This window comes from Pipra filicauda, unplaced genomic scaffold (assembly GCF_003945595.2).
Source record: "Pipra filicauda isolate LSUMZ 115617 unplaced genomic scaffold, ASM394559v2 scaffold100_size2392355_pilon, whole genome shotgun sequence".
Lineage (NCBI taxonomy): Eukaryota > Metazoa > Chordata > Aves > Passeriformes > Pipridae > Pipra > Pipra filicauda.
In genome coordinates this window covers 717,482-743,192 of record NW_024103441.1, presented here as the reverse complement: position 1 = coordinate 743,192, position 25,711 = coordinate 717,482, and the positions used below count along the sequence as shown (strand labels likewise).

At 41.5% G+C, this 25,711-nt stretch overlaps 1 protein-coding gene and 1 non-coding gene across 4 annotated transcripts; both read left to right on the top strand.

Annotated features, from left to right (window-relative positions):
• The first annotated feature begins 16 nt into the window (after positions 1–16).
• On the top strand, positions 17–25,623 carry RC3H2 (ring finger and CCCH-type domains 2). 3 transcript variants are annotated; one of them, XM_027741310.2, is made up of 21 exons: positions 17–60; positions 6,623–6,919; positions 8,309–8,426; positions 8,880–9,113; positions 9,731–9,906; positions 10,088–10,288; positions 10,662–10,794; positions 11,043–11,161; positions 11,449–11,561; positions 12,120–12,428; positions 13,143–13,357; positions 14,304–14,731; positions 15,170–15,340; positions 16,465–16,620; positions 16,883–17,096; positions 17,261–17,345; positions 17,851–17,932; positions 18,334–18,468; positions 19,016–19,123; positions 19,516–19,664; positions 20,277–25,623. In XM_027741310.2, exons 2-21 carry the CDS (start codon positions 6,689–6,691, stop codon positions 20,473–20,475), a joined length of 3,576 nt encoding a protein of 1,191 aa, XP_027597111.2. In that variant the 5' UTR covers positions 17–60; positions 6,623–6,688; the 3' UTR covers positions 20,476–25,623. The 3 variants fall into 3 exon arrangements, with proteins under 3 accessions (XP_027597111.2, XP_027597114.2, XP_027597112.2); XM_027741313.2 differs by having other exon boundaries at positions 19,516–19,645; positions 20,277–20,405; XM_027741311.2 differs by lacking the exon at positions 17–60 and having other exon boundaries at positions 5,411–6,919.
• LOC113998575 lies at positions 10,460–10,571 on the top strand. The gene has a single exon (XR_003544502.1). It is a non-coding gene; the product is annotated as a small nucleolar RNA SNORD90 (small nucleolar RNA).
• Positions 25,624–25,711: the final 88 nt, after the last annotated feature.

Genomic DNA, 25,711 nt, shown 5'->3' with positions numbered 1-25,711 from the left:
CCCGCCCGGCCCCGACCCCGACCCCGCGCCCGCCGGCCCCGCGCCCGCCCCGCCGAACAGGTACGGACGGCACGGCAGCGGCCGGGCTGGGCTGGGCTGGGCGGCGGCGGCCGCCGCGGGGGACGCGCTGACCCGCCGGGGCCCCGCCCGCGCCCCCCCCTTCCCTCCCGCCGCGCTCCCGGTGCTTCCTCCGCCTCCTCCCGGCGCTGCGGGAGCGCGGCCGGGCCGGGCCCGCCCGCCGCGGAGCGCGGGGGTGTCGGCGGGCGGCGGGGCCCGGCAGGCCGCGGGGCCGGCCCGGGGACACCGGCAGCCATTTGGTGGCGGCCCCGAAATGACGGCGGGGGCCCGGCCCGGTGCGGGAGCGGAGCCTGGATCGGGGCCGGGCGCTGCTGGCAGCGGCCTGCGGGGGCACCGGGGCTGCGGGAGCACTCACGGCACCGACGGGCAGGGGGGCAGCTCCCGGTGCCTCCCCCCAGCCCCTCGGGGGCCGCAGCCCCGGCGGCCCGCGCTGAGCCGTCCCTGGCACGGGGAGAGCCGAGCGGTGCCGGCTGTGTTCCGGGGTGCAGGATCCCCGGAGCTGAGCTTTGGGGTAATGGTGGAAGGCAGTCGTAGGGGGGGACAGGCCCGAGGGCTGCAGGCACCGAGTCGCGTTTGAAGTGTTTTAAAAAAAACAAACAACTGAGCAGGAGAAGCGTGTGTAGGTTGTGCTGATGCTCGAGGTGTCCAGTTCAGTGCAGAAGTCAGCACAAAGCACAGCAAGGGCAGAGTGTGGTGGGAGAGTGATGAGTGCTCAGTTCAGGGTTCAGAGGGGAATGCCGTGGAGCTGGAATGAGAGAAAATAATGACAAAGTTTAGGCAGGCAACCAGGGCGATTTCTGATCCAGGCCTGGTTCACTTCCCTGCAAACTTTGCATGTTGTTTGGGTTTAATTGTAATTCCTGTAGCTTTCCCCAAGAAAATGTTTCTTATTAACTCGTGTTCCTGTCTTGTGCGAGGTTGTGGCCATTTCTCTCAAAAATATTAAATTCCAGCAGATTTTAGTGTCAGTGCTTGAGATATCCCAAAGTGAACTCCTGGTCTTGGGTGTTGATCTCATTTATTTAAGGCTTTGTTGATTTACAGTAGATAAGATACTTAAAATATTCAGAGGGTAAGAGTAGCATTTGTTAGGAGTGTTATATATTTCATTTGGTAATATTCTGTAAACCTTTAATGGGATAAATGGAAGGGGTCTCCTTGCTGACTGGACAACCATAAGGAAAGGAAAAAAATTACATCCATGGGCATATTGAGCCATTCTGTACAACCTTTAAAGAGGCTTCCCAGCTCCTATGGAGCCCTGTGTTTTCTTGTCTACGTCTCAGAATGGAAATAGCATTTCATTACAATTATTGGGAAAATGTTAGAATACAGAATTTCTCTCTTGTAAGATATATAGTTTAAGGATGGAGGTTGTGTTTTTAAAAAACAAAAAGCTTGGGGAACTGAACCATACATGGGAGTCCTTATTCTGTGAAAATATTAACTGGAGAGTCAGGAATTCTGCAGCATGTCTCTTCGTGAAGTAACTGTGTCAAAATAGATCTGCTTAAAAATAAATTCCCTTTCTCTGCATTCAGAGGGAGTTCAGCTGATTTTGGTGGCAAAGAAAATTTTTCATTTATTTGCCCTTCAGTTAGTCCTGAAAAGTCAATACTGTTACAGGAGCTGAATTGGTGTTGGGCTGGTGGCAAGGACAGACTCCCCTTTCAGTGACACCTACAACACACAAGGAAGAACCCACAGTGGCGTTACAGAAGTATTTAGGAAACTTTTCAAGTCTGTTAGCAGGATTTCTGGTGGCTTGAGCAGGGAGGAGCAGGTGTGAAGTGCTGAGGATGCACTGACTCTGGGGTTGGTTTGGAGGGAGTTACCTCTGAACTGAGTGAACTTTGGCAGTCACTGAGCAGCCACGAGCTTAAATTTATATTAGTCAACTGTACCCCTGTTCACAGGAATTATTCTTCAGCCACGTATTTTAAGGAGACAGAGGGCATCTAAGCTCGGATTTTTAACGCAGATAGCAAGTGAAGCATCCCATAGGCGTTTTGGCAAAACGTGGTCTGGATACACGTATATATTCAGATGTATATTTAGGACACAAGCAATAGGATTGAAGCTCTGTCAGGGAAGTTCAGGTTGGACATCAGGAAAAGGTTCTTCCCTCAGAGGGTGGTTGGGCACTGACCAGGCTCCCCAGGGTAGTGGGCACAGCCCCAAGGCTGCCAGAGCTCAAGGGGCATCTGGATGATGCTTTTAGTCATGTGGTTCAGTGTCAAGTACTCCTGAGAGAAGCAGAGTTAGACCTGATGATCCTTATGTGTCCCTTCCAGCTCGAGATACTCTATAATTGTAGTATGTCCCCAAAATTTCTCTTGGTAACTTTCCTGAGATTTGAATTGGGCTGTGGATACTCCCGGTAACATTAATGTGCAGTGAAAACATCGCGTTGAAATACTGTATTTAATGGTCATTAAAGATGTTATATATAGAATTTGCACTTGATACAAAGAGATTTACATGTGACAGATATTATGGAGTGTGGAAATAAGCAAGTCTGCTCTTTAAAGAGGATTTATTTTGATTTCAGGCCATCATAGCTGAACAATACAGAGCTGTTACGGGGATGGCCCTTTCTTAAGCCTTTAATGAAGCTACTTTTTAGATCTATAGATGATGGCTGTTGAAGAGACATTAATAAAATATTCTAGCCCTTCCAGCCAATACTTTCACACTGATAATTTGATTACATGGACATTTAAGTTTTTGATCCAGTCAGAATGCTTTCAGAAATACAAAACTTAGGAAAACTTGAAAAGGCTGCCTCTTTGCAGTGCAAACAGACCATTAATCTGCATAAATGAAAAACTGTAATGGAGATCACTTTAAAAAAGAAAAGGAAATGCCGTGATCTCTAGCATTAAGAGCAAGCCAATATCAAGGACTCTTTAATTCAGTGATTAAAAATCAATTGAATTCTAAGATTTAGGCTTAAATCCACAGTGAGATTGCAATTGAACCTCGGTTGTGAAAATGCCATATAATTTCGCAAGTTTTCTGAGATCTTCCTTCATCTGTAGAGAAGACTTCCCTTTGCTCAGCGCTGACAGAGTTATTCCATGTCTCATTTGTATCCAAGCTCTGCTTGTTCCTGTTCCCTTTGCCTGTGGCCCACAGGGGCCCTGAGCAGAGCAGAGCTAACGTGGAGCTGTGGGAAGGCAGCGGAGCCTCCAGCCCTTCCTCTGACAGGGGATGGAACTTGCCTGTCTCGCATTTTGGCAAATGCCCTGACTGAGCAGTGTGGGAGAGGAACAGACTGACAGAACACCCTGATCACCTAAGCTTGGTATCTTCAGGAAATCAGAATTAAACTATGTTTATCATGTCCAAAGGGGGTTGAGTAAGCACAGTGACTTAGATTAGTTGTAGAGAATACCTTGGGGTTAAGTAGCTGGAAGTTACTGTAAAATAACCTTACAACTTCCATCATCTGTAAGTGGTACAGCTGTTTGAGGAAGGTTTTGAGGTTTCACCTATCTTCCCTTCCACCCCACCTTCCAATTTCATCACATATTCTGTTCTAAAATGAGAAAGTCATGGTTACTCTGCTCCATTGCAGTCATTACTGCAATGGGAAAATACTACTGCATTAGAAACACAAAATTACTCGGCTGTACTGGTTTTTACCATTACATAATGTCTGAACTTAGGCTTGTCCATTTCTCTGTCATCTGAAGCATTGCTTCTGATAGTAATACTGTAAAACTTACTGTAACTTCACTGTGTAATGATCTTTGAAGTAGCAACTGCCATGTCTTTTCAGACTGTTTGCCTTGTGGGTTTGACCAGTTTCTGTATCAGCCATTTCTTTGGCATTTTTTTTGCAGGGTGCTTCTGCTTTGACAGGGAAGAGAAGCCCTGTGTATGTGTAGAGATAGAGAGCACTTCTGCCAGAGCGAACAGACCAAGGTTAATTGTTTTAACAGAGTGTACTGCCTGTTAAAAACAAAATCCACGGGGTTTCTAGTTTACCTTCTTCTTGCTCTCCTTGTGTTTGCTCAGTTTAGAGGGCTGGAGCAATTTGTTCTTCAAGAGGACATCCCTGAAATACATTATTTCTGACAAGGAGCAAGAGTCTATTAAACATTTGGCTTATGCTTTTTGCAGAAGTTGACATAGTAATTAGGAGATGTGAGATTGTTTTCCTAACACGATGGGGTGCAAGAATGGCAGGAGAGCTGGCAGCTCAACAGAGTATGGAGATTCCTCCCTCTATGCTGCTTGAAGTTTGGGGAGTCAAGAGCTTTTCCCAGCTGTTTGCTGATTTAATTAGATTTTTTTTCCTGTCAAGAAATCTGAAGGTCAACACATGCTTAGTAGAATCTGTCATTTGGGATGATTAAACACCCAGAGATAGGTCTTTAAAACCTGGTGGTGCACACTTGGAGAATCTGCTGTGTTCATTTCTATGCTGGTCAGGAAAACAAGTGTATTTTAAATGCTTGTAAACAGAGAAGTGCTGAGTCTCTGAAGTACCTGTGGAAACAGAGCGTGGGTACTGTAGGAGAGAGAGATCCCTGCATTTGAGATAATTAATGAGCAGTGTGGACATAGAGCCTGTTTATTAGCAGCTCGTTAGTGACATACTAGCAGTTGAGCTCTCCCTGTGCCAGCCTCTTCCTAAACTTTTCCCCATGAGTCATGGCAGTCCCACACTTCCCAGGGTGCTCTGGTTTGTGCTGTTACCTGTGTCCTGCAGTCAGATGGGCGAAGAAACAGCAATATCAGTCCTAGGTCAGCAGCAGTGTTGGTGTCTTAATGTTTCTGGTAACGCTGCACAGAGCTTTGAGGAAAGTGTTTTCTGCGAGGCTTTGCAGTTCAGTGCCTCTCTAGTCTTGCTGTTTTGATGGGGAAGCAGATGTGCTAAAGGAAATGGTGGGATTCTTTACAGAGGAATCAAAAAATCTCGCTAGGCATGTTGGCTCACTCTTTGGTTTTGCTTTTACTTGTTTTGCTTTTGAATTTCCTTGGTTAAAAGACATATGTAGCAATAGCATGCTAAAGATGACTGTGTTTGTTCATCCCTGTGAGAGCTTTGGTTGTGCTTTCCTGGGAGCTGGATGAAAATCTGATTTGTCCAATACATGTGAATATTCTGGCTTGTGTTGAAAGTTTAGCCTCAGCAGTTTGGTTTTGAAGGGACAGGTTCAGTTTTCAGTTTGGTGTGTTTTACACTTACTATGGGAATTCATCTGGGGGGAAAATCGCTGCATTCTATTGCAAAGCTCGCTGAGATAAGGACATCTTGTACAAGGATCCTGTTACTTAAAGGGCACTGAATGTTCATAGTACTAAATAGGATTTCTAAACAGATGGTCATAATTAACATAAAATACATCCACAGATAAGAGTCTATTTAATGTTCTAGTAATTATTTCAATGGTCTGATACTTTAGCATTAATTAAACCATAGCACAGCCAACAATGGAATTGCAATAAGGAGTTCCCGAATTCAAACACGGAGGGGAGATCTTGGCTTCCTCAGAACAATTACCTTTTTTCTGTCATCAGAGGAAAAAAATAGAATGCTAAACACGTAATTAAAACATTTCTCTATTTGCATTTGTAACAAGCTGCTGGGACAAGCTTGTTCCTAGCCTTGAAGTGACCTAACTGGTCTGTGGGTTGCCCAGAGAGTCACCACGGTGGCACATCGTGGCCCAGGGTGGGGCTGTGCCACACCGAGGTGGAGCTCTGGGTTTCGATGAACTCCTTAGGCCTGGCACCTTTTCCAAGAACACGAGTTATATAAGATGGCATGTCTCAGAGCAATCTCTATAAATCCATATCTTCTTTGAAATACATAAAGAATTTGTTTGGCACAGTTGCACAGAGAGATTTTTCAAGAGACTGAATAGCAAGCCAACTGAAGGTATTGCTTGCCTTATCATAGGTTTTGTCCTAAGTACCTGGGTTTTCCACACATCAGAGATTTTCTCACTGCCAGTTCATGCCCATGAAGTTGTGTGTAAGGTAGGGATGTAAAAAGCAAAACTGAGTACAGCAGTCTCTGCCCTTGAGTATTCCAATGGGTTCTTGAGAGAAGAGGGGAAAGTAACACAGGAGAATCGTAAAACTAAAAATTAATCTCTCGTTCTTTTAGAGTTTTCTTACGATTTTTAATTTATTTGTCTGTTGCAGAAAGAGAAGATATGTTTTAGAAAAAGCAAAGCTTGTTTTAGTTTGATGTCTCATTAAGTCTGGATAAGATCTGCAGAAGGAAGATGTTGTTCTACTTCAAATGAAAATAAGATTTTAACTCCACCAAAAAAAACCCCAAACCCAAACTTTAATGCCATTTATTGTGAATAGGTTCAATTTGTAGTAGTCTGCATTAATTTGGTTCATGAGCCTTTTTTGGTACAATTGTTAAACTAATGCAGAGTTGGGGTTTTTGAGTACTTCAGCATAAGGATTTGGTTTTATTCTGTGTAACACTGAAATTGTGGGCTATTTTTTTTAATTAAAAATCATTCTAAATTGCCAGAAAGCATGTTTTAAATACTCTGTTATTCACTTACAGCTGCCAAAACATAGTACAGTGAAATAATGGTCTGCTAGCCTGCTAAACAAGTGTCCAGCTTCCACAATGCCTGTGCAGGCAGCTCAGTGGACAGAATTTCTGTCCTGCCCAATCTGCTACAACGAGTTTGATGAGAATGTGCACAAACCCATCAGCTTAGGCTGCTCTCACACCGTGTGTAAGACCTGCCTGAACAAGCTCCATCGCAAGGCATGTCCTTTCGACCAGACCGCCATCAACACCGACATCGACGTGCTTCCTGTCAACTTTGCACTCCTCCAGCTGGTTGGAGCCCAGGTAGGGGTTAAGCAGCTCTTTGTGTTGCCACTTTGTGTTGTTACCATTCGTGTGCCAGTTGCAATACGTGTTGTCATCTGTTCCCCCTCGTTTTAGCCCAGAAATCGGTAAGACTTAACTTGGCGATATTTAGAAGGCCATACGTGCTCTAAAAGCAACCACACCGTTTTCAGGACAGTCTTCTCATAAAATGAAAACAGGTTCTAGTTGTAACCTGAATTCTGATTTAAAAGGGCTCTTGAACTGTGGCTGGAGGAAAATCCCTGTTGGGAAACAGACAGTTTTGTGTCCCACTTGTCATAAGAAGAGTGAACCTGCAGATTGCACTCGGTCATCATAGTCCTGCAAGAAATGTCCTTTCTACATGTCACATGTTGGAAAGTGGCTGTTTAACCAGGTTCCAGCAGTGTGTGTGTGTAATTTTTTTTAAAATATGCCTGATGATGGGGCTTTTCAGTGGCGTTTGCAGACACTGGCTAATCAGGCCAGGAATGTTCCCTGTGCTGTCTCGTAGCGGTGGCAAAACAGTGATTATATAATCAGTACTGCGCTTTATGGAGACTAAATAAGTCTGTTCCCCTTGTGCTGATTCATGTGCTTTTTCATGTTGCTTTCACTCCAGCACCTCGGTGATGCAGTAAGAAGATGCTTTTTACTTTGCTTTTTAATGCCCTATCACATGCCTTGACACAGCTATTGGTAATAACACTGTGTCAAAGTGGTTTTGTTTCTCAAGTTCACGTGTTCCTTTCATTTTTTTTGTGTCAGATCACTGCCTTGATCTTACAATATTTATTTTCTTGGTCTCCTAACTTCTTGCAATGCCTTCCAGACAATTAATGTATTATGACTAATACTCCCTCTGTTTTCCTTATCTGACCTTGTTACTCTAGTTTGAGTTTTTTCCACCAAGTTAGGCTTCCTGGTCCTTCTTTCAGAAGATTTCAGCATGCCCAAATGATGCTTAAATTGGTTTTTTTTAACTTTGCTTTATTATTTTCACGCCAGTTGATTTTTGTCTTGTGACTTCCCTCGTGTGTCTGTAGCAAATCATGCTGATCTGGTACACTGATCATCCTCTCAGACCTTGTGTTGTTCATCTTTTGAGTGCCTTTTCATTACACCTTGTTGTTTTCTCTCCTATTTCTGTTTCTAACGTGTTGAGTGCTAAAAAAAACACGTCTTTGATCCCCCCCATCCTCGTGTGGAGTGGTTTTAGTTGCTGCTCCTGCCAGGGTGGGTGCCTGGGCTGGGAGCTGTGTCCCTGCTCCGGGGCAGTGCTCACCTGCAGTGTTATGTAATTAGTGTGGCACCTTCGCAGGCACATCACACAGCTCACCCAGGTGGATGTCATTCTTCTCCCCCTCCTCCCCCTTGCATATTTTTTAGGTACCTGATCATCAGACAGTAAAGTTGAGCAATGTAGGAGAGAACAAACATTATGAAGTAGCAAAGAAATGTGTTGAGGATTTGGCACTCTACTTGAAGCCATTAAGTGGAGGAAAAGGTGAGTCTCTCCTGACAGTGGAATTTTGATGTACCTTACTTTTAATAGCATTGTGTTTTCAGCACTGATTGTAAGTGTCAGTGAGATAATCCTCTTATTTTCGTAATAAAATTTCCCTTATGACTTTGAAAGCTCATTCACACTTGTGACACTTGTTTGTGGTTTTTTTATTTTAAGTTTACAAAATACTCTATTTTATTTAATAATATTGCCTTGGGGCTAACTTTGTACTAAAGCTGAACTTTCCCCAAAGGGTGGCTTTGATGTCAGTTTAAGATTTTAATTAAAATTCTTTTTGATAATGAGTTACAGAGTTGCCCAAGAGGAGGGAAGGTGCCTGTGACTAGTATCCAAGTCCTAGAGAAAGAAATCCACTGTCAGACATTTTTGTTTGTGTTATTGTGATGAGTTTGATCAGAAGCAATAGTTGGCCTTTTCTCCCTTTTCCTGAAGGTGTTGCAAGCTTGAACCAGAGTGCACTGAGCCGTCCAATGCAGAGGAAACTTGTGACACTGGTGAACTGTCAGCTGGTGGAGGAGGAGGGTCGGGTCAGAGCCATGAGGGCAGCTCGGTCCCTGGGGGAGAGAACTGTCACAGAACTCATCCTGCAGCACCAAAATCCTCAGCAGCTTTCTGCCAATCTCTGGGCTGCTGTCAGGGCACGAGGGTGCCAGTTTCTAGGACCAGGTAAGGTACCTGTAGATCTGCAGCAGACTGTACTTAGCTGTCCCTTCACTTAACAGAAATTTTTTTTTGAAATTTCTTCAGCTGAAGATGTACAATCTTAGTTGCAGCATACTCTTAAAATTTCTAATTATCACATATCTCTGATAGAAAGTGCAAATTCATAGTTAAGAACACTACTGAAGCAAGCATAGAAACAAGAATGAAATTTTCTTTAACCTGGAAGTTGTCCTCTCTTGATTCCAGAGACTGATGATAGCGTTCCAGTACTGTTCCCATATTTAGTTTATACAATTTCATGGTGTAGCACTGATGAGTGGAAAAGGCTGCAAGACTGCACAGTGGAGAAAAATATAAAAGCTACATTACTGATGTGTTCATTACTGAAAATTAGTCTTAGCTCTTAAGTTGCTGTGCTTAGAGTGCTTCTAAATACTACTTCTAGACTAGCAATGTTCTTTAAAAGTTTCCAAAGCTTTTTTTCTTATGATTAGTGAAATAAAAAGTAATAAGGGATTCCGTTCAAGATGATTCAGTTACTCCTGCTAATCTGTTCATATATGATAGTGTTGCTGTTTTCTGGAATATATTTAACTTTCTCTCCTTTCTGTGTGTTAAAGCTATGCAAGAGGAGGCACTGAAACTTGTCTTACTGGCACTGGAAGATGGCTCTGCACTCTCAAGAAAAGTTCTGGTCCTTTTTGTTGTGCAAAGGCTGGAACCAAGATTTCCTCAGGCCTCCAAAACGAGCATTGGTCATGTTGTGCAGCTACTGTATAGAGCATCATGCTTTAAGGTAAAACACCAGGATTTGGAGTTTGTTACTGTGAACTAGTGCAGCTCCAGAGAACCCAGCCTAGGATTAGTGTCTGTCACCTGTAAAATGTTCTGTAAATTCGCTTTCTGCACATTAAAATAGTGCAGAGTGAAAAGTCAATTGTTAAAGGAGGGATCTTTTAACTATTACTACTTATTAGGTCACTAAAAGGGATGAAGATTCTTCTCTGATGCAACTGAAAGAGGAGTTCCGGAGTTACGAGGCGCTGAGGAGGGAACACGATGCCCAGATCGTTCACATTGCCATGGAAGCAGGACTTCGAATATCACCAGAACAATGGTCTTCCCTTCTTTATGGAGACTTGGCACATAAATCACACATGCAATCCATTATTGACAAGGTTTGTCAAAGGGGCGATCTTAGTGCCTTTGTAGGATTAGATTTGACTATTAAATGTTATAATAAAAATCAATTCCTTGAATTAACTTTTTGTCCTTAGTCATATCAGATATTAATTAAAACTGGATTGAAGTTTTCCCTACTGTAGCATATTCTTCCTATGAAGTCCTTTAATTCCCTTTCTGGTGTCTTATGATGAAACTGCATAGGGCAGATTCTGAGTTGAGAAATAAAATTTCTCTCCACTGATTCTCTCTATATGCCATCTGAAGACACTATATTTTGCAGTTAGGAACCAGAGTTGTGAATTTCTTTTCAAGATTTGTAGTTCACAGCTGTAAGATGCAGCACACTAATGCTCCCTTTATTTTCAGCTCCAATCTCCAGAATCTTTTGCAAAGAGTGTACAAGAATTGACAATTGTCTTGCAGCGCACGGGGGATCCTGCAAACTTAAACAGGCTGAGGCCTCATTTAGAGCTCCTGGCAAACATAGATCCAAATCCAGGTATGCAAATTCAGTTTCTTAAACTCTCCTTGTGGTATTTTTCATTATCTAGCAAAATAAAGTATTAAGACGATAACCTCCATTCCTGGTTTCAAAATTCCCATTAATTACCGTAACAAACTCTTCTTCGGGGCTCTCTGAGTTCTGTCCTAGGACTTGGTGTTGTGACGCAGTAGGAGAGTTGCCTCTTATTTGTGATACTACTGGAGTTATTGGCAGAGTGACAACCCTCCTTTTAATAATTTCAGATGCAGCCTCTCCAACATGGGAGCAGCTGGAAAATGCGATGGTCGCTGTCAAGACTGTGGTCCATGGGCTGGTGGATTTCATTCAGAATTACAGTAGAAAAGGCCATGAAACTCCACAGGTAACTATATTGGATCACTGCATTATATGTTTTAAAGCACATTTACTGAAAGATGCAACTTTAGAAAAACTACTGTTGATTTGAAATATTTATGACCTTTTCTGTGGCATAATTGATGATACTGTTATTTACTGCTTTGGGATTTTGAGAACCTAACATTTGTGAGTATGGAATGCAGCAGAGCTGGCTGTAGTGAGATAGATTTTCTGTATTTTAAGCCTATTTTTATGTGAATGTCTGATAGATTGTAAGAAGAGTGTCTTATGGTTTGTTTTTTTTCTTTAAAGCCACAACCAAATAGCAAATACAAAACCAGTATGTGCCGAGACCTTCGACAGCAAGGGGGGTGTCCAAGAGGAACAAACTGTACATTTGCTCATTCTCAGGAAGAGCTTGAAAAGTGAGTGTGGGAAACTTTTTCCTTTTTCTTTTTTTAATTCAAATCCAAGCAATCTCCATAGAATTTGAAAACAGTCTCTTCTATACATTCATTCATTTGGAAGGATTTGTGAATCCCTAACGTGACAATTCTTTGTATGAAATTAGGAATAGAAACTAATTCCAGTTTTATTTTTTATTTTACCCCATGTAAAGTAAAATTTCCTTTCCTGAAACTGAGTCTAGGCTGAGTGTCTCTCATGGATTGGCTATATCACCTATGAGAGAGAGTGTTAATTACATTTTAATTGATTAAGGCATGAACTAGTTATTGAACAGTATGCAACATCTGCATTCTTAGAGCTGTCTTCACCCAAATGCATTTTCAAAGAACAGCAGAATGGATCTTTTGAGGGGAGAGATGATTTTGGGTTACAGTTGTTGAAAATAAGTCTGTAATTTTTCTGGTATCGTTTTCTTCTCAGTCCCTTCCTTTTGCTAGTTTTACAAATATGTTACAGTTCACAGTGAGCACTTTAACTCATCTCTGTTGTGTGTTTGCACACGTGTTTGTTTACAGATACCGCTTGAGGAACAAAAAAATCAGTGCAACAGTGAGAACATTCCCCCTTCTCAACAAAGTTGGCGTAAATAGCACCGTCTCAACCTCAACGGGGAACGTCATTTCTGTCATAGGAAGCCCAGAAGCAACAGGGAAGATGGTGCCAAGTACTAATGGAATAGCTAATCTGGAAAGTGGGGTTCCCCAGCTGATCCCTCGCTGTGCAGACACCTCCCTGAGGGCTCTGGAGAACACCAAGAAGGGAGGGAAGACTGGAGCCAATGGCCAGAATGCTTCTGGGTCTCCTACAGAATCACTCTCTGAAAAGTAGGTGACTTTTTTTTCATCGAGATGATTAAACACAACACTTTGCATTCAGATTATCATGGAGTCTGTGGATGGCAAACAGCAGATTCTGAATTCTGGTCCTGGCTTGCAGTCCTTGCTGGTGCTCCCTGGCTGCAGAGTTGTGTAAGATCTTGCACTGCAGTGCAGGTATTCTGTGGGTTCAGGTGGTCACAGCCAGCATCACTTGTTTCAGTTATTGAGTACTCCTGTGCAATATGGACAAAATGGCATCTCCCTTTATCTCTTATTAAGTTGTCCTCAGCATGGTATCCCTAGTTACTACTGGGTTATTACGTAGAAATAAAACACTTAAAATTGGACATTTCCTGACACCAAGAAGGGTGTACTGCGTTCCTGGAAACCTTCTAGTTTTGGAGGTTTCACTTGAAACCGGTCAGATACATCTGGAGGAAGCACTTAGTCTCTAAACAGCTTTTCAAAGCCTTTGTCTTTACCAGAATACACTTAGAAAGGGTATGTAAACTTCTGGGTACACACCAAAACTTTTATATCCACTGCTGAGTTTTCTTAGGAGAAAGTCTAAGATGCACCATCAGTTTGGGGTATGAAAAACAAATTTCCAGAGGAAGTAACAGGGCCCAAATTTGCATGTTAAATAGGAGTGTGCATGAAGAGATGGCTGACAGAAATAAGTGAAGATCTGCTTAATGATTTCTTGGTAATCCTTTTCAGTAAAATCGGTTCTCCACCCAAGACTCCTGTAAGCCAGGCAGCAGCTACCTCAGCTGGTCCTCCTAATATTGGAACAGAAGTGAATTCTGTGCCTCCAAAATCCAGCCCGTTTGTTCCCAGAGTTCCCGTCTACCCTCCACATTCTGACAATGTTCAATATTTCCAAGATCCCAGGACTCAGCTGTCATATGAAGTTCCACAGTACCCACAGACAGGTGAGTGAGATGAGCACTGAGTCAAAATTAGCTCTGAATTTTTCTGTGGAAAAGCCTGAATGCTGAGAAATAACTTTTATCTCTGTTTTGTCAATTTATTTTTCATTTTATTTTAGTTTATTAAATATCTGAATCTTCACCTAATGGAATGTTAATCTTGTTCATTGTTGGGGATGTGAGGGACCTGCAGTTTGCTCCCAGTGTTGGTGGTGGTTTGTGTGCTGTATGTTACGCAACTTGTACCTCAGCATCCAGAACAACTTGAACCTCAAGGTGTTTCATCTGCTTTTTCCTTTGTTAGTGTTTAACTGCTTTTATTTAGATTTGCTCACCTCGTGGTCTGTCCATGAGGGTATCCACAGGCACGATTCAAAACCAGAGGCATAGATTGCTTCTACTTTGTGCTTGCTCAAATGTATTTGAAAGATTCCAGTTACCTTTTTAGATTACAGTGTGCATGTTTGTATTTAAGCAAACAATAAAGTGTTACAGCATCAAGTCATTCACAAGCTCTCAAGAGGCAGAGATGTTCAGTCCTCTCAAAAGGAAGAAGAAAGTCAAGTGTGAAATGGTTCTTTACATTTGGAATTTGGAAATGGTTTTTTTTAGTAATACAGCTTTTTATTTTAGGGAGAACTATTTTAACTCCCTATATAAAGAGGTGTTTAAGATCCTGTCTTTTCAGTGACATAGTTATTCCACAGTATATAATGGCAGATAAACTCCACCTTCCAAACTGGGTCCAGGTGGTGAAGGGGCATCTGCAAATGTGGTTGTCATACATGAAATTGTGTTTCACAGAAGCGTGGCAGGGTCAGTAACAGGTTTGCAAAGTGTGACTCCTCGTTCTCTAAAGGTGCTCATCAACACTGTTTACAGTTTTAGAAGGTGTAAAACTTCGGGTCGTTCGTGGTTGCATTAAATATGCCTTTTTCCAATTTTTAAGGGTATTATCCACCACCTCCAACAGTACCAGCTGGTGTGGCTCCCTGTGTTCCTCGCTTTGTGAGGTCCAGTAACGTTCCAGAGTCCTCCCTCCCACCTGCTTCCGTGCCATATGCCGATCATTACAGTACATTTCCCCCTCGAGATCGACTGAATTCTCCTTACCAACCTCCTCCTCCGCAGCCGTATGGACCAGTTCCTCCTGTCCCCTCTGGAATGTATGCTCCAGTTTATGACAGCAGGCGCATCTGGCGCCCACAGATGTACCCACGAGATGATATAATTAGGAGCAATTCCTTACCTCCCATGGATGTGATGCACTCGTCTGTCTATCAGACATCATTACGGGAGAGGTACAACTCTCTGGATGGGTATTACTCTGTGGCTTGTCAACCTCCAAACGAGCAGAGGACTGTGCCTTTACCAAGGGTAAGTGAGAGCCAGGAAGGAAGGGTGTGTATTGTTTTGGTTCTGAAGGTCATTACTGAGAGGTTGGTAAATAATTAGCATAGACCCGTTTATTTGGGGTTACAGTGATCAAGACATGTGACCCGGACAAAGTTCTTGTTTTGTTTTTAACCTTAATCAAATGGGCTTGTAAAACTGACCACTCTAATCTGCATTAGGACCAAAGCTCCTCTGCCTCTTTAATTCCCATGCATGTTGCCTGAATTAATTGCATATTGAAGATTTGAGTTGCCACACATGGGCTGGGCTCTCCTGTGGATTCTTGTGAAATTCTCCAAGCAATGCCAGTGGAGGGTTACAGACCCAAGGAAATCTGGGGGGCCGAGTGTGTCCCTTGCAAGTATTTGTCTTCTCCTTAGAGTGTGGTAGGACATACAGTCCCGTGTTTGTTCTTGCCAGGAGCCTTGTGGTCACTTGAAGACTGGTTATGATGAGCAGCTGAGGCGGAAGCCGGAGCAGTGGGCACAGTACCACACACAGAAAACCCCTCTGGTATCATCAACCCTTCCCATGGCAACACCATCTCCAACACCACCTTCTCCTCTCTTCAGTGTAGATTTCAGCACAGAGGTGGGAAGCCAAAGACCTTCTTTATTTTCCCTTCCTGTTTCTGAGAGGTGCCATTTAATATTTCTAGTAAAAGATTTTCCACCTGCTCTCTGTTCCTAAAATGAAATTGATCTTCTAGCAAAAGGAAAATAATATCAAATTGAATGGATCATTATTAGATATTAAGGTGATGCTAAACATGACTGCAGTAAAAAGGTCAAGAAGTAAAGTGACTCAATTCAGCCTCACTAAAGGAAATGTAATTTTATTGAGCTAGCTTTGTGAACCTCCAGGTTTTTGTGTAGGGAACAACAGTTGCTTTCCATTAAAAAGAACATTCCCTTTCATACTCCAAATGGCTTTGTGACTTGATCAGTAGCCTGAATCAAGCTGCAGGTGCTTGTCAAGTCCCAGAAAGTGCATATCCCTTACAAGTGGCAAAAGGCATTGGTAGAACATTGTGTACTTATGAGATAAGTCCTGAAAAGAAGAATGGGAACTCAAGAAATAGCAGTAGTGTGCTTTTGAAGGGAAAAAAGCAAACTTGTGGTATTTTTTCTATCTGTGTAAATTAGATGCATCCAAGAAACTAGTTTGAGAACCACTGTGCCAAGCAGTCTTAGCTGTGGTTTGCCAGTTTCATTGATGAGATTTGAGGTATTAAGACTGATTATTCAGAAAATACCATGTAAGGTAGGGGTACCTGAAGTCCCTTATGGGTGCATTCAAGATGCATCAGGGTTTAGTCCTTTTCATTCAGGTTGGAGGGTTCCCAGTCATATTTCTATCTACCAGTTGCTAACACATTAAAGGAAAATGCATGGCTTCCTCTCAATTAAATTAGTGTGGGTATTTGCCCCAAGAAACCCGCCAGTAACACAGTGGCACTGATTTCAGTCTCTCATCTTGGCAGGCCGGGCAGTTATTTGTGTGGCAAAGCTTGCCCTCTGACAGCTGCCAGAGGCACTGGTTTAAAATTTGACAAAACAGCTTATGTTGTCCCCAAATCAAGTCTTGAATACAGCTAGAACTCCTTGATTGACTTTTGAGATAATTTAATTAAATAGCAGTAAATGTCTCTTCTCATTTTAAAACTGAATTCCCTGTTTCTATTATTCATTGCTTATTTGTTCCCTTTTCTGTAGTTCTCAGAGAGTGTCAGTGATTTGAGTGGAACTAAATTTGAGGAAGACCATCTCTCTCACTATTCACCGTGGTCTTGTGGCACTATTGGCTCTTGTATAAATGCTATCGACTCAGAGCCCAAGGATGTGATTGCCAATTCCAATGCCGTGTTGATGGTAGGGGTTTTCTGCATGTTCTCTCCTTAGTGTGATGATCTTACATGCTGAAGTGTCTTCTCTTTGGTTAAACCAGCCTTTTTTTTTGTTTGTTTTTAAGTTGGTAGCTTCCATTATTAGTATTTTAAAGTAGTTTTTGCCCGTTTGGAATGTGTTTTCCCAGTTTTGTAGATAGGCAACAGTAATTGGAAAGTTATCGGCTGACTGAAGAACCCGAACAACCTCAATGAGTCCATGTTTCTCCTGTGTCCTGAATGTGTAGGATTTGGACAGTGGGGATGTTAAAAGGAGAGTGCACTTGTTTGAGACGCAGAGAAGGGCAAAGGAGGAGGATCCGATAATCCCGTTCAGCGACGGACCCATCATCTCCAAGTGGGGTGCGATCTCCAGGTCATCCCGCACAGGTTACCACACGACAGATCCCATCCAGGCCACTGCTTCCCAAGGAAGTGCTACTAAGCCCATCAGTGTGTCAGGTACAAGTGCAGGCTTTGTGACAACAATTCGTTGTTCATGTACATCATGAGCATTTCATCCTCCTCGTGCTTACTGCAGCTATGAAGATGCAGAGAGCTAAAATACCTGTATACCCCACTTAAGAACAGAGAAGATAGTGAATGGTATCCTGATTTTTTTACAGATTATGTCCCTTATGTCAATGCTGTTGACTCAAGATGGAGTGCCTATGGCTCAGATTCTGCTTCATCAGCACGTTATGCAGAACGGTACAAACTCCTCTCTGTGTTCTCTTAAAAGCATTTTCTGTAGCTTGCAGTTCTTCAAAATCCTCACTGTGTGTGTGGGGAATCTGGAATGTCTATTAATAGGCATTCTTAATTTTAAAGTAAAAGACCTTTTACCTAACCAGCATAAAGCCTTGGAAAAACTAGGTTAAAAGTTGTGTAGTCTTCAATACTTAATGCAGTTACATTGCTAGTAATTGTGCTTTATTATCCCTTGAGAGGCCTAATAAAAGTATTGGAGTGAGGTGCTGCCAAGCTGTCATGTCAAAATCTGAGTAGTTTTCTTGCCACATCTTACCCGTATATAAAATAAGGATGTTTGCTTCGTACAATGCCTTGAGGTATTGGGAGCCCCAGTGAAGATGAAGAGCACATTGTCACACAGTTTCTGCCCAAAAATCTAACAGTGATAGACTAATGAAGTTTATGGGGCCTTGATTTAGAGGACTTGTTTTTAATTCCTAGTTTTGCCTTCTTTCTCTTAAAGGGACAGGTTCATAGTTACAGATTTGTCTGGTCACAGAAAGCATTCCAGCACTGGAGATCTACTGAGTATTGAATTGCAGCAGGTAAGACAAGATGATATACCATGAGGGTTTTTAATTTAAAATAAAATTGTTTAGTAAAGTGGTTTTAAATAAGTTTTCTTAGTGTAGCCTATAGAAAATAGTACAAATGACAAAATTATCAGTTAGGGTTAAACTAGAAGGTAGTCCTGCAATGCTTAGTATGCTGCTTTAGGACTGCTAATGTGAGCTGTTCCACTGACATCAGTAAGGCCATTCTGGGGAGGAGGTGGTGGGCCTGATGCATGTCTGCAAATGCAGAACGAAATAAATGCAGTGCATTGAGGGCACACATGTTACCCATCTAGCAGGGGAACTGTGCTTGTGTCAGCTGGTTTGTTTTGCCATTTGACAACCCGTGGTTTCAGTGTAGTGGCTGGTAACTGATCCCTTTCTTTCCACAGGCCAAAAGCAATTCCTTATTACTTCAGAGAGAGGCCAATGCCCTGGCCATGCAGCAGAAGTGGAATTCTCTCGATGAAGGCAGTCGTCTTACCTTAAATCTTTTAAGCAAGGAAATTGATTTGAGGAATGGTGAGGTAAAGAAAGGGGTAATTGGGATGAACAAATCTTTGAGGGGTTGTGTATATACAGAAGTGCCTGAATTTTAACTAAGAGTTAAAACTTAGTTTTAACACTCCCAAATGTTTATAGCATGTTCTGTGCAAGTTAAGTCACTGTTGTTGCACTCAGGTATTTCCCTGAGATTGGGCAGGTGCACCTGCTGTGCTTCTGCTTCCATTTACAAAATGGGAAGAATAAGACAATAATTTTCATGCAATCATTAGGTTTTTTTCTATTTGTGTGTGTTATAGATCTAAACATTTTGCCAATGGACTCTACTGAAATTTCTACTTCAGTGTTCATTTTATCTCTCTGTTCTGGTACTTTATTGTGATTACATTTAGCCTTGTATCCTGTGTTGTCTGTGCCTGAAGCTCTATTGTGTCTAACTAGCTTGTTTGTATTGTAGAAATGTTGTGTCCTAGAAATGCATCTTCTTTTTTCACTGTAATACTCCAGTGTTGTGTGAAGCAGGTGAAAACCCAACTTGATATTTACAGAATGTATCAATTCTTGTTTTAGTCTGATTATACTGAAGACTGTGCAGACACAAAGCCAGATCGAGACATTGAATTGGAGCTGTCAGCCCTTGATACAGACGAACCTGATGGGCAAGGTGAACAAATAGAAGTGAGTACAAAAATCTGTGTGTCGCTGGGTCCTTTCATTAGTCTTTCTGTTGAAAGCAAAGCCTTTTGGGTTTAGTCCTTGTAGTGACATGAAACATTTGCCTTATTTTTAACACTTGGGGTCTTGTACTTCTCACTCAGATACCTGGTAGTTAATATTACTGAATTTAAAATGAGCTCACAGTTTGTACTACTCTTGTCATTCACAGCCATCTTGGAATAATTGACTTTTCCTTCAGTAAAATGTGGTAGGCATTCCAATAGTATGACATAAAAATAAGGAGTTTTATGACCAGACTCCCATTTCCATCAGCTTAATGTAGTGGAACATAATAGGAAAATGTAAAGCTGATGGGGGCAGAATTGATGGGCATTCCTCCTTTTCTCTTGTAGGAGATTCTGGACATACAGCTGGGGATTAGCTCCCAAGATGATCAGCTGCTCAACGGAACAACTGTAGAGAACGGGCATCTGCTCAAGCAGCACCAGAAAGAATCTATGGAACAGAAGAGACAAAGTTTAGGTGAAGACCTTGTGATTCTGTGAGTGTTAGACAAAACAGCAGTGTCTGCCAGTATTAGACAAACAGCAGCATCAGAATAGTGGAAGCATGATTGTTTAAGGATGAACTACATACCTGCTCAGACTCGGATTAGACATCTGCATTGTGTATGCTTGGTGAAGTGAGAAGAACCTGTTCAGAAATAGAATTAGGTCACAAACCTGAAAGTCACAGGCTGGTACTATTGTTTGTATGCATCGTTGTAATTGTACACACTGAAACGTGTCACAGCTGTTCAAAATACCTTTCACATTCAGTAAGCAAAAAATGCAAAATATTTTTATAGTTAACAGAAATTAAGAAAAACTTCAAAAAGGTTAAATGTCGGACTGTTTGCACAAATCTCCATGGAGAGGTAGATTTTAAAACACACTATTTTAGGTTTCTATGTTCTGTAGTCTTTAATGGGTAAAGCAGCCTTTGAAACTGAGGCAGACTACATTAACACCTCGAGCGTACCGTTCCATAGTAAGATCTTTAGCCTGTTGCTAAAAATGAGTCAATGTCAGTATTTATTTAATGCACACAATTCAGTTCCGGATACTTGTGCATGTACTTGTTTAATATTTGTGTAACTTATTTTTCTCCTCAGGGAGGAGCAGAAAACAATCCTGCCCGTAACTTCTTGCTTCAGTCAGCCGATCACAACATCTGTTAGCAATGCAAGCTGCCTGCCCATCAGCACATCAGTCAGTGTTGGCAGCCTCATTTTGAAAACTGCTCACATTATGTCTGAGGATAAAAATGACTTTTTAAAGCCTGTTGCAAATGGCAGGATGGTTAACAGCTGAAAGGCATTCATCTTTCCAGCTTGTGACCACACCATGGAAGCATTTACACTAGCTTTTTATATATATAATATATATTATATAATGTATATTTTTTTTAAAAAAAATAATATTGGGGTCATGCATTTCCTGTGGACTCTTTGATACTTCAAGCCCCTCTCGCATTAGCATTCTGAAGAAAAAAAAAAACTTACTTTACTAGGGTAAGGCGTTCACTTTCCACAAATGAATGGAATTTGGACATTGTTTTACTTAAGCTTAAAGCAGCTTTTTATGAGTTTGTAGCAATCCGGTGCGGTATCTGAGCCATTCTTGTTGAAAATGGCTTCTGTAGAAAACTAACAACTCAGTTATTTAAACTAGCAGGATCCTACGATGATACATCTAGTGAAAGGAAGACTAACTTATTTGTCTCTGTTTTGTTTCACGAGAGAAGAACTTGTGTCTTGTTGCAGCTGCTTTTTCCTTAGTTGTGGAACTTTGCATGGAGCATTGTTGGAAGGCTGAGAGGTGGAGATTTGGACTTGAGGCTTTTACAGGGTTAACACACCATTAGCTTTGCACTGTTATTTGCAGGTCTGTGGTGCAGTGCTTTGCTGCAGGTTTTGGTTTCCATTCCTCCCCCCAATTTCTGCTTTAGTGCTGTAGATACACGTACACAGGCTACTTGTCCAAGTAAAGTTATCAGAAGTAAACCAAGTGCCTAAGTCCTCCAGCTAGTGTAGTAGGTATCGATTTCCCCAAGCTATACGTGAAACAATTTGCGACGATTTTGAGAGGTTATGCACTAATGTAACAGCGATTTTGGGTTTTTTCATATTTTTTTTCTTCATTAATAGTTCTCAACTTGGAGATTATAGGATCCAGATGACTTGGCAAAAAGTATCAGGTGCTCTTGGCTTTCCTTTGAAAACCCTGTATCTAGTGTTTGCACTGACTAACAAGATGGTATTGCTGTTTTTTGTACTGTTTTGTTTTTAATTTAAACTAAATATTGGGAATTTAAGGCGGTTGTAATTACCTTTGTTAAATGTTGTTAATCATAATTTTGTATTCAGGTTTAATTTTTGCTTATTCAGTGGCAACTTATTTTCAAAGACCTTGAAAATACAATAAGATAGCATTATCTGACCTTCAGAGTACTGAAAACTATGAATCTATGCCCTGTTAAGAGGTGACTGAGAATCATGTTAGACATGTCAACTGAAAATTGGATTTCATAAATACACATGAACTAGAGCCCTGGGCATATTTTTTTGAGAAGCTTAAAAATCCAATTTTTTTTTTTTTTTAAAGCAGGACTCTCCCTCCTGATGGTCACTGTCTTCTCGTTTGTCCTCTTACTTTTCTTTGTGACAAGTTTTACATTTTTTTATGTTTTTATTAACTTCTGTGAAGTTGTTTACTCTGAAAATTGTACTGGAATATTTTAAGCCAAGCTGATCTTTCACCAGGTGTACTGCATGTAAGGGCTTTTCCTGCTAGCAAAATGCTTAAAGAGGATCATGTTACTGGTCGTCTGAGTTGTTATTTTACAAAATCACAGCTATGTGGTCGGGTAAGATTTTGATAACTGTTTTGTGCACGCTTCTGGGGGGTGGGGGTTGGCATTTCCCTGAGGGTTACTGATTAGACTAAGTAAATATTGGTGTTTGATATCTCTCCTAACGAACCTGTCCATGAAATGATTATGTTGTAAATATACCTGCAAATCCAAGGGTTAGTTTTGATATTCTGGTGTCAGTATGGAAGATCTTACACATCTATTTAATACTCCAGTGTCAAGGAATGTATGTAGAAAAGCAGTCCAGTAGTCTTTTCTTAGTTTCCTTTGGCTGTTGCTGTACCTTCTCCAGCCAGTGCCACCTCATCGTAGGGTTAGACTGACGCTTCGTTCCACTCGCAATGTGAAGTGAATGGATACAAGAACCAGACCACCTTTGCCACCTTAACTTATTTCCTATCGATGTTAACTTTAACTTAGAATGTTAGACATAAATATGATTGTTGTATATTTTATACCAAGACCATTCTGTAAATACGAATTTATATTACTTTTGAAATGCTTCTGAGATACTATTATTTGCTGTACAATGTAATTCCAAAACAGATATGCAAACAAGTATGTCTCTTTCATGGATATTTAAACAGTGAGATCTTCCATGTTGAAGGTGATGTAATTTTTTTAAAAGATTTTTAAATTTTAAATTGCTATTTTGTTACAAAAATAGAGAAAATATAAAGGTTTGAGAAGTCCTTATTTGCCCTCAGGGAAAGAGCCCTCTGTGCACCAGAACTCCACAGAACATCTTCAGCATGATCTGAGGGTGAATATATACTACATAAATTGATTGTGTATTTACCTTTAACTTTTTAATTTTAAAATTGCAGTTTTAAAAACTTGGTTGTGCTCTGCTGGAGGGGGTTGGGATAAGCTGCTTACACACATTGCCTGTTTGTCCAGTGAAATGACATAAGCCTGACATATTCCTGCCAACTTCTTGGCATATTTAAGAACAAATGTATCTCTAGACTTTTGTCTGCAGCAGGAGGTCCCGTGATAGAGCAGTTCTCTAGGGTGACCATACACTTCAAGTGGAAAGCTGGTTCTGAACTGAGGCCAGGGTTTTTTAGTTGATTTTTTTAACCTCTAGAAGGACAGGCAAAAGAATTATTTGGGGGTTTAACAGCATGCCAGCTTTGTCTTACTGTTTTAACAGTGACTGTGTGGGTTTTGCCATGAAACTAATGCCCTCCAGTGCCCTGACAGGGAGAAGAAGCTGCAGGTGGGAACACCTGGCTGTGGCTTTCTTCTCTATTGAAGTTTCAGCCCTTGACCCTTTACAAACAAGTATGTATTCATGTTGTTAGTCGTAAATCAGGTGCCTTTGGGCTGTGGAAGGGCTTATTTTCTGACACTGAGATAGAGTGACTTCCCTGTGTGTGTTAATAGCAGTGATGCCCATTTAGGTTTTGGCCTGACTTACCTGTGCTGTCAGAAAAGAAGGCCCGTAGCAGATCGGGGAGAGAGATTGGCTCTTTTGCTTTGCTTGGACAAGCATTTTGGGTTGTTTTGGTTTGGTTTAATTTTTTTTTTCCCCATTAGGGGTACAGCAGGGATTTCACATGCAAGAGAGACAGGAATTATTAGTATCTAAGTTAATTGTGTTGCCTCACTACCTGGATTCATTCCTTGGTTTGCCTCATTTCCCACATAGGTCTTAATAGAGACTAATGCTTGTGCTGGGAGAATGCTTGTGTGAGAAAGTAATTATCTGTACATTCTTAACATATACTTAGAGCAGAGTGATTGCCCTGCTACTGATATTTTGTTCCTGTAAACAGGTGACAAGAAATGAATCTTAGTGTTTATGCAGATTTTGCATTGTAGAATGTATACTAGACCCTTCAAAGGCAAGGTTAGACTCTTTGCAAAGCAAACTGGCGTTGGTTCTTGGTAGTCTAGTACAGGGACACTGAAGTTTGGCATTTGATTTAGGAAAAAAAAGTTGTACACAGCTGATTATGTTAAATAAGCTCTTAATTAAGCTCTCTGTAGAAGTCTAATTTGGAAGGTTTTAGTGCTTTGATAACTCAATTGAAATTTTAATTTCTCCTGTACTCAAGAGCTGAATGCTGTTCTTGTATAATAGTGTACTAGGCTGGATGAGGTACAAAATAATGCACAGTGGTCAGAAACAGCTGAGGAAAGAACGCTTCAAATAACTCAAATCTAAACTCAGAATAGTTCCAAACATTGGTTTTGTTTGCTTTTTTAAAGCACAAGTTGTCAAGTTGTACCTGTTGCTGTACATAAACACTGTATGCCAGCAGCTCCTTGATCATATTTGTGAACAGACTTTTCATTCATTATTAGACTGTTATTAAAGGAAGGTGTTGAATTTGAGAGTGTAACAAAATGAGAAATGATCAGATGATCTGTAGGATATAAAAGTCCATTTTTATGTTGTAGTTTAATCCCTTTATTAGGAAGTTCCCTCTCATTGAGGGACCTCTTCTGCAAGCAGAACCCAATAAATGTGCTTTTTTAAATGACCCAATTTCCCAGTATAAATGAACAGCTGACTTTGGCAGTAGTCATCCCCGTGCATCTCTTTGCTGGCAGGGGAGCAGGACAAGGGGAAAAAAAACCCCAAAACTGTCAGCGATGAGATGAAACAAATCTGAATAATCAAAGTGCCCAATGCCCAAACATAATCCTACACCCCGTTATTTACGGATGCTTGTGGAAGCTTTTAATCACTCGAGACTTTGCTGTAAAAGCTGAACTAAAGCAGAGCCTGGCTGCGTTTCTTACTGCCAAAAGCCAAGGTCATTTGCACATAGCCCCTGGATTTCTCCAGAGTAGATCTCCGTTACCCAAGGCATGGGAATGCATGCGTTTTCTTAGCTGGGCAAACAAGTACATTATACAGTAGTTGTGATACAACACACGTGGCTTTGATTTGTACTGCACATACCCACTGTACAGCCACTCCAGAGTATTGTGGTTAGCTTGCAGCATCTGCTGTCGCATTGATACTGTTTACTGCGTATTCTTTTCCCTGGAAGTTTTAAAGAAAATTTTTTTTTTCTTGTTGCATTGATTACATTTTATAAATTTGCTTAGCTGGAAAGTTTGGGAAAAGAGGCCTGTTTGTCAATTGTACAACCGATTGTGAAGCTCTAGTGTGAATATTTTTACGTCTGTATTAGACATTTTCTTTGCAAATCTATTGTTCGATTGAAATGTAAATGAAATAAAAGATGGTGTACACCCATCATGTATAAAGCAGGCACCATCGCTACGATGGATTTAATGCTCATTTTTATGGCGCATTCTCAGCTTCTATTTAAAACTATAATTTAAAGAAAAAAAAAATCTGTAAAATGAAATGGGGATATATGGGGGAGTAAATTCTATTCCGTTTATTTCGGTTTTGATTCCCACTGGTAATGTTTCCCTTCGTGTTAGAGTAGGGGGGCCCCGGCGGGGCCCGTGTGTCGCTGTAGCACTGACGTGCAGAGGTTGTAGCTTTGGCTGGGCACGGATAGAGCATCCCGGTTCGGTGTTTGAGAGACTCGATGGAAGAAGTTTGCAGTATTGACATGTATTTGCATGCACGAATAAAAATTATTTGTCCACCTTAACCGGGCCGTTTGTCTTCAGCCGGGGCCGGGGAGGGACGAGCGGGGGGTCTGGTCCCGCTGGGGCGGGGGGAGCGGTACCGGGGTGGGG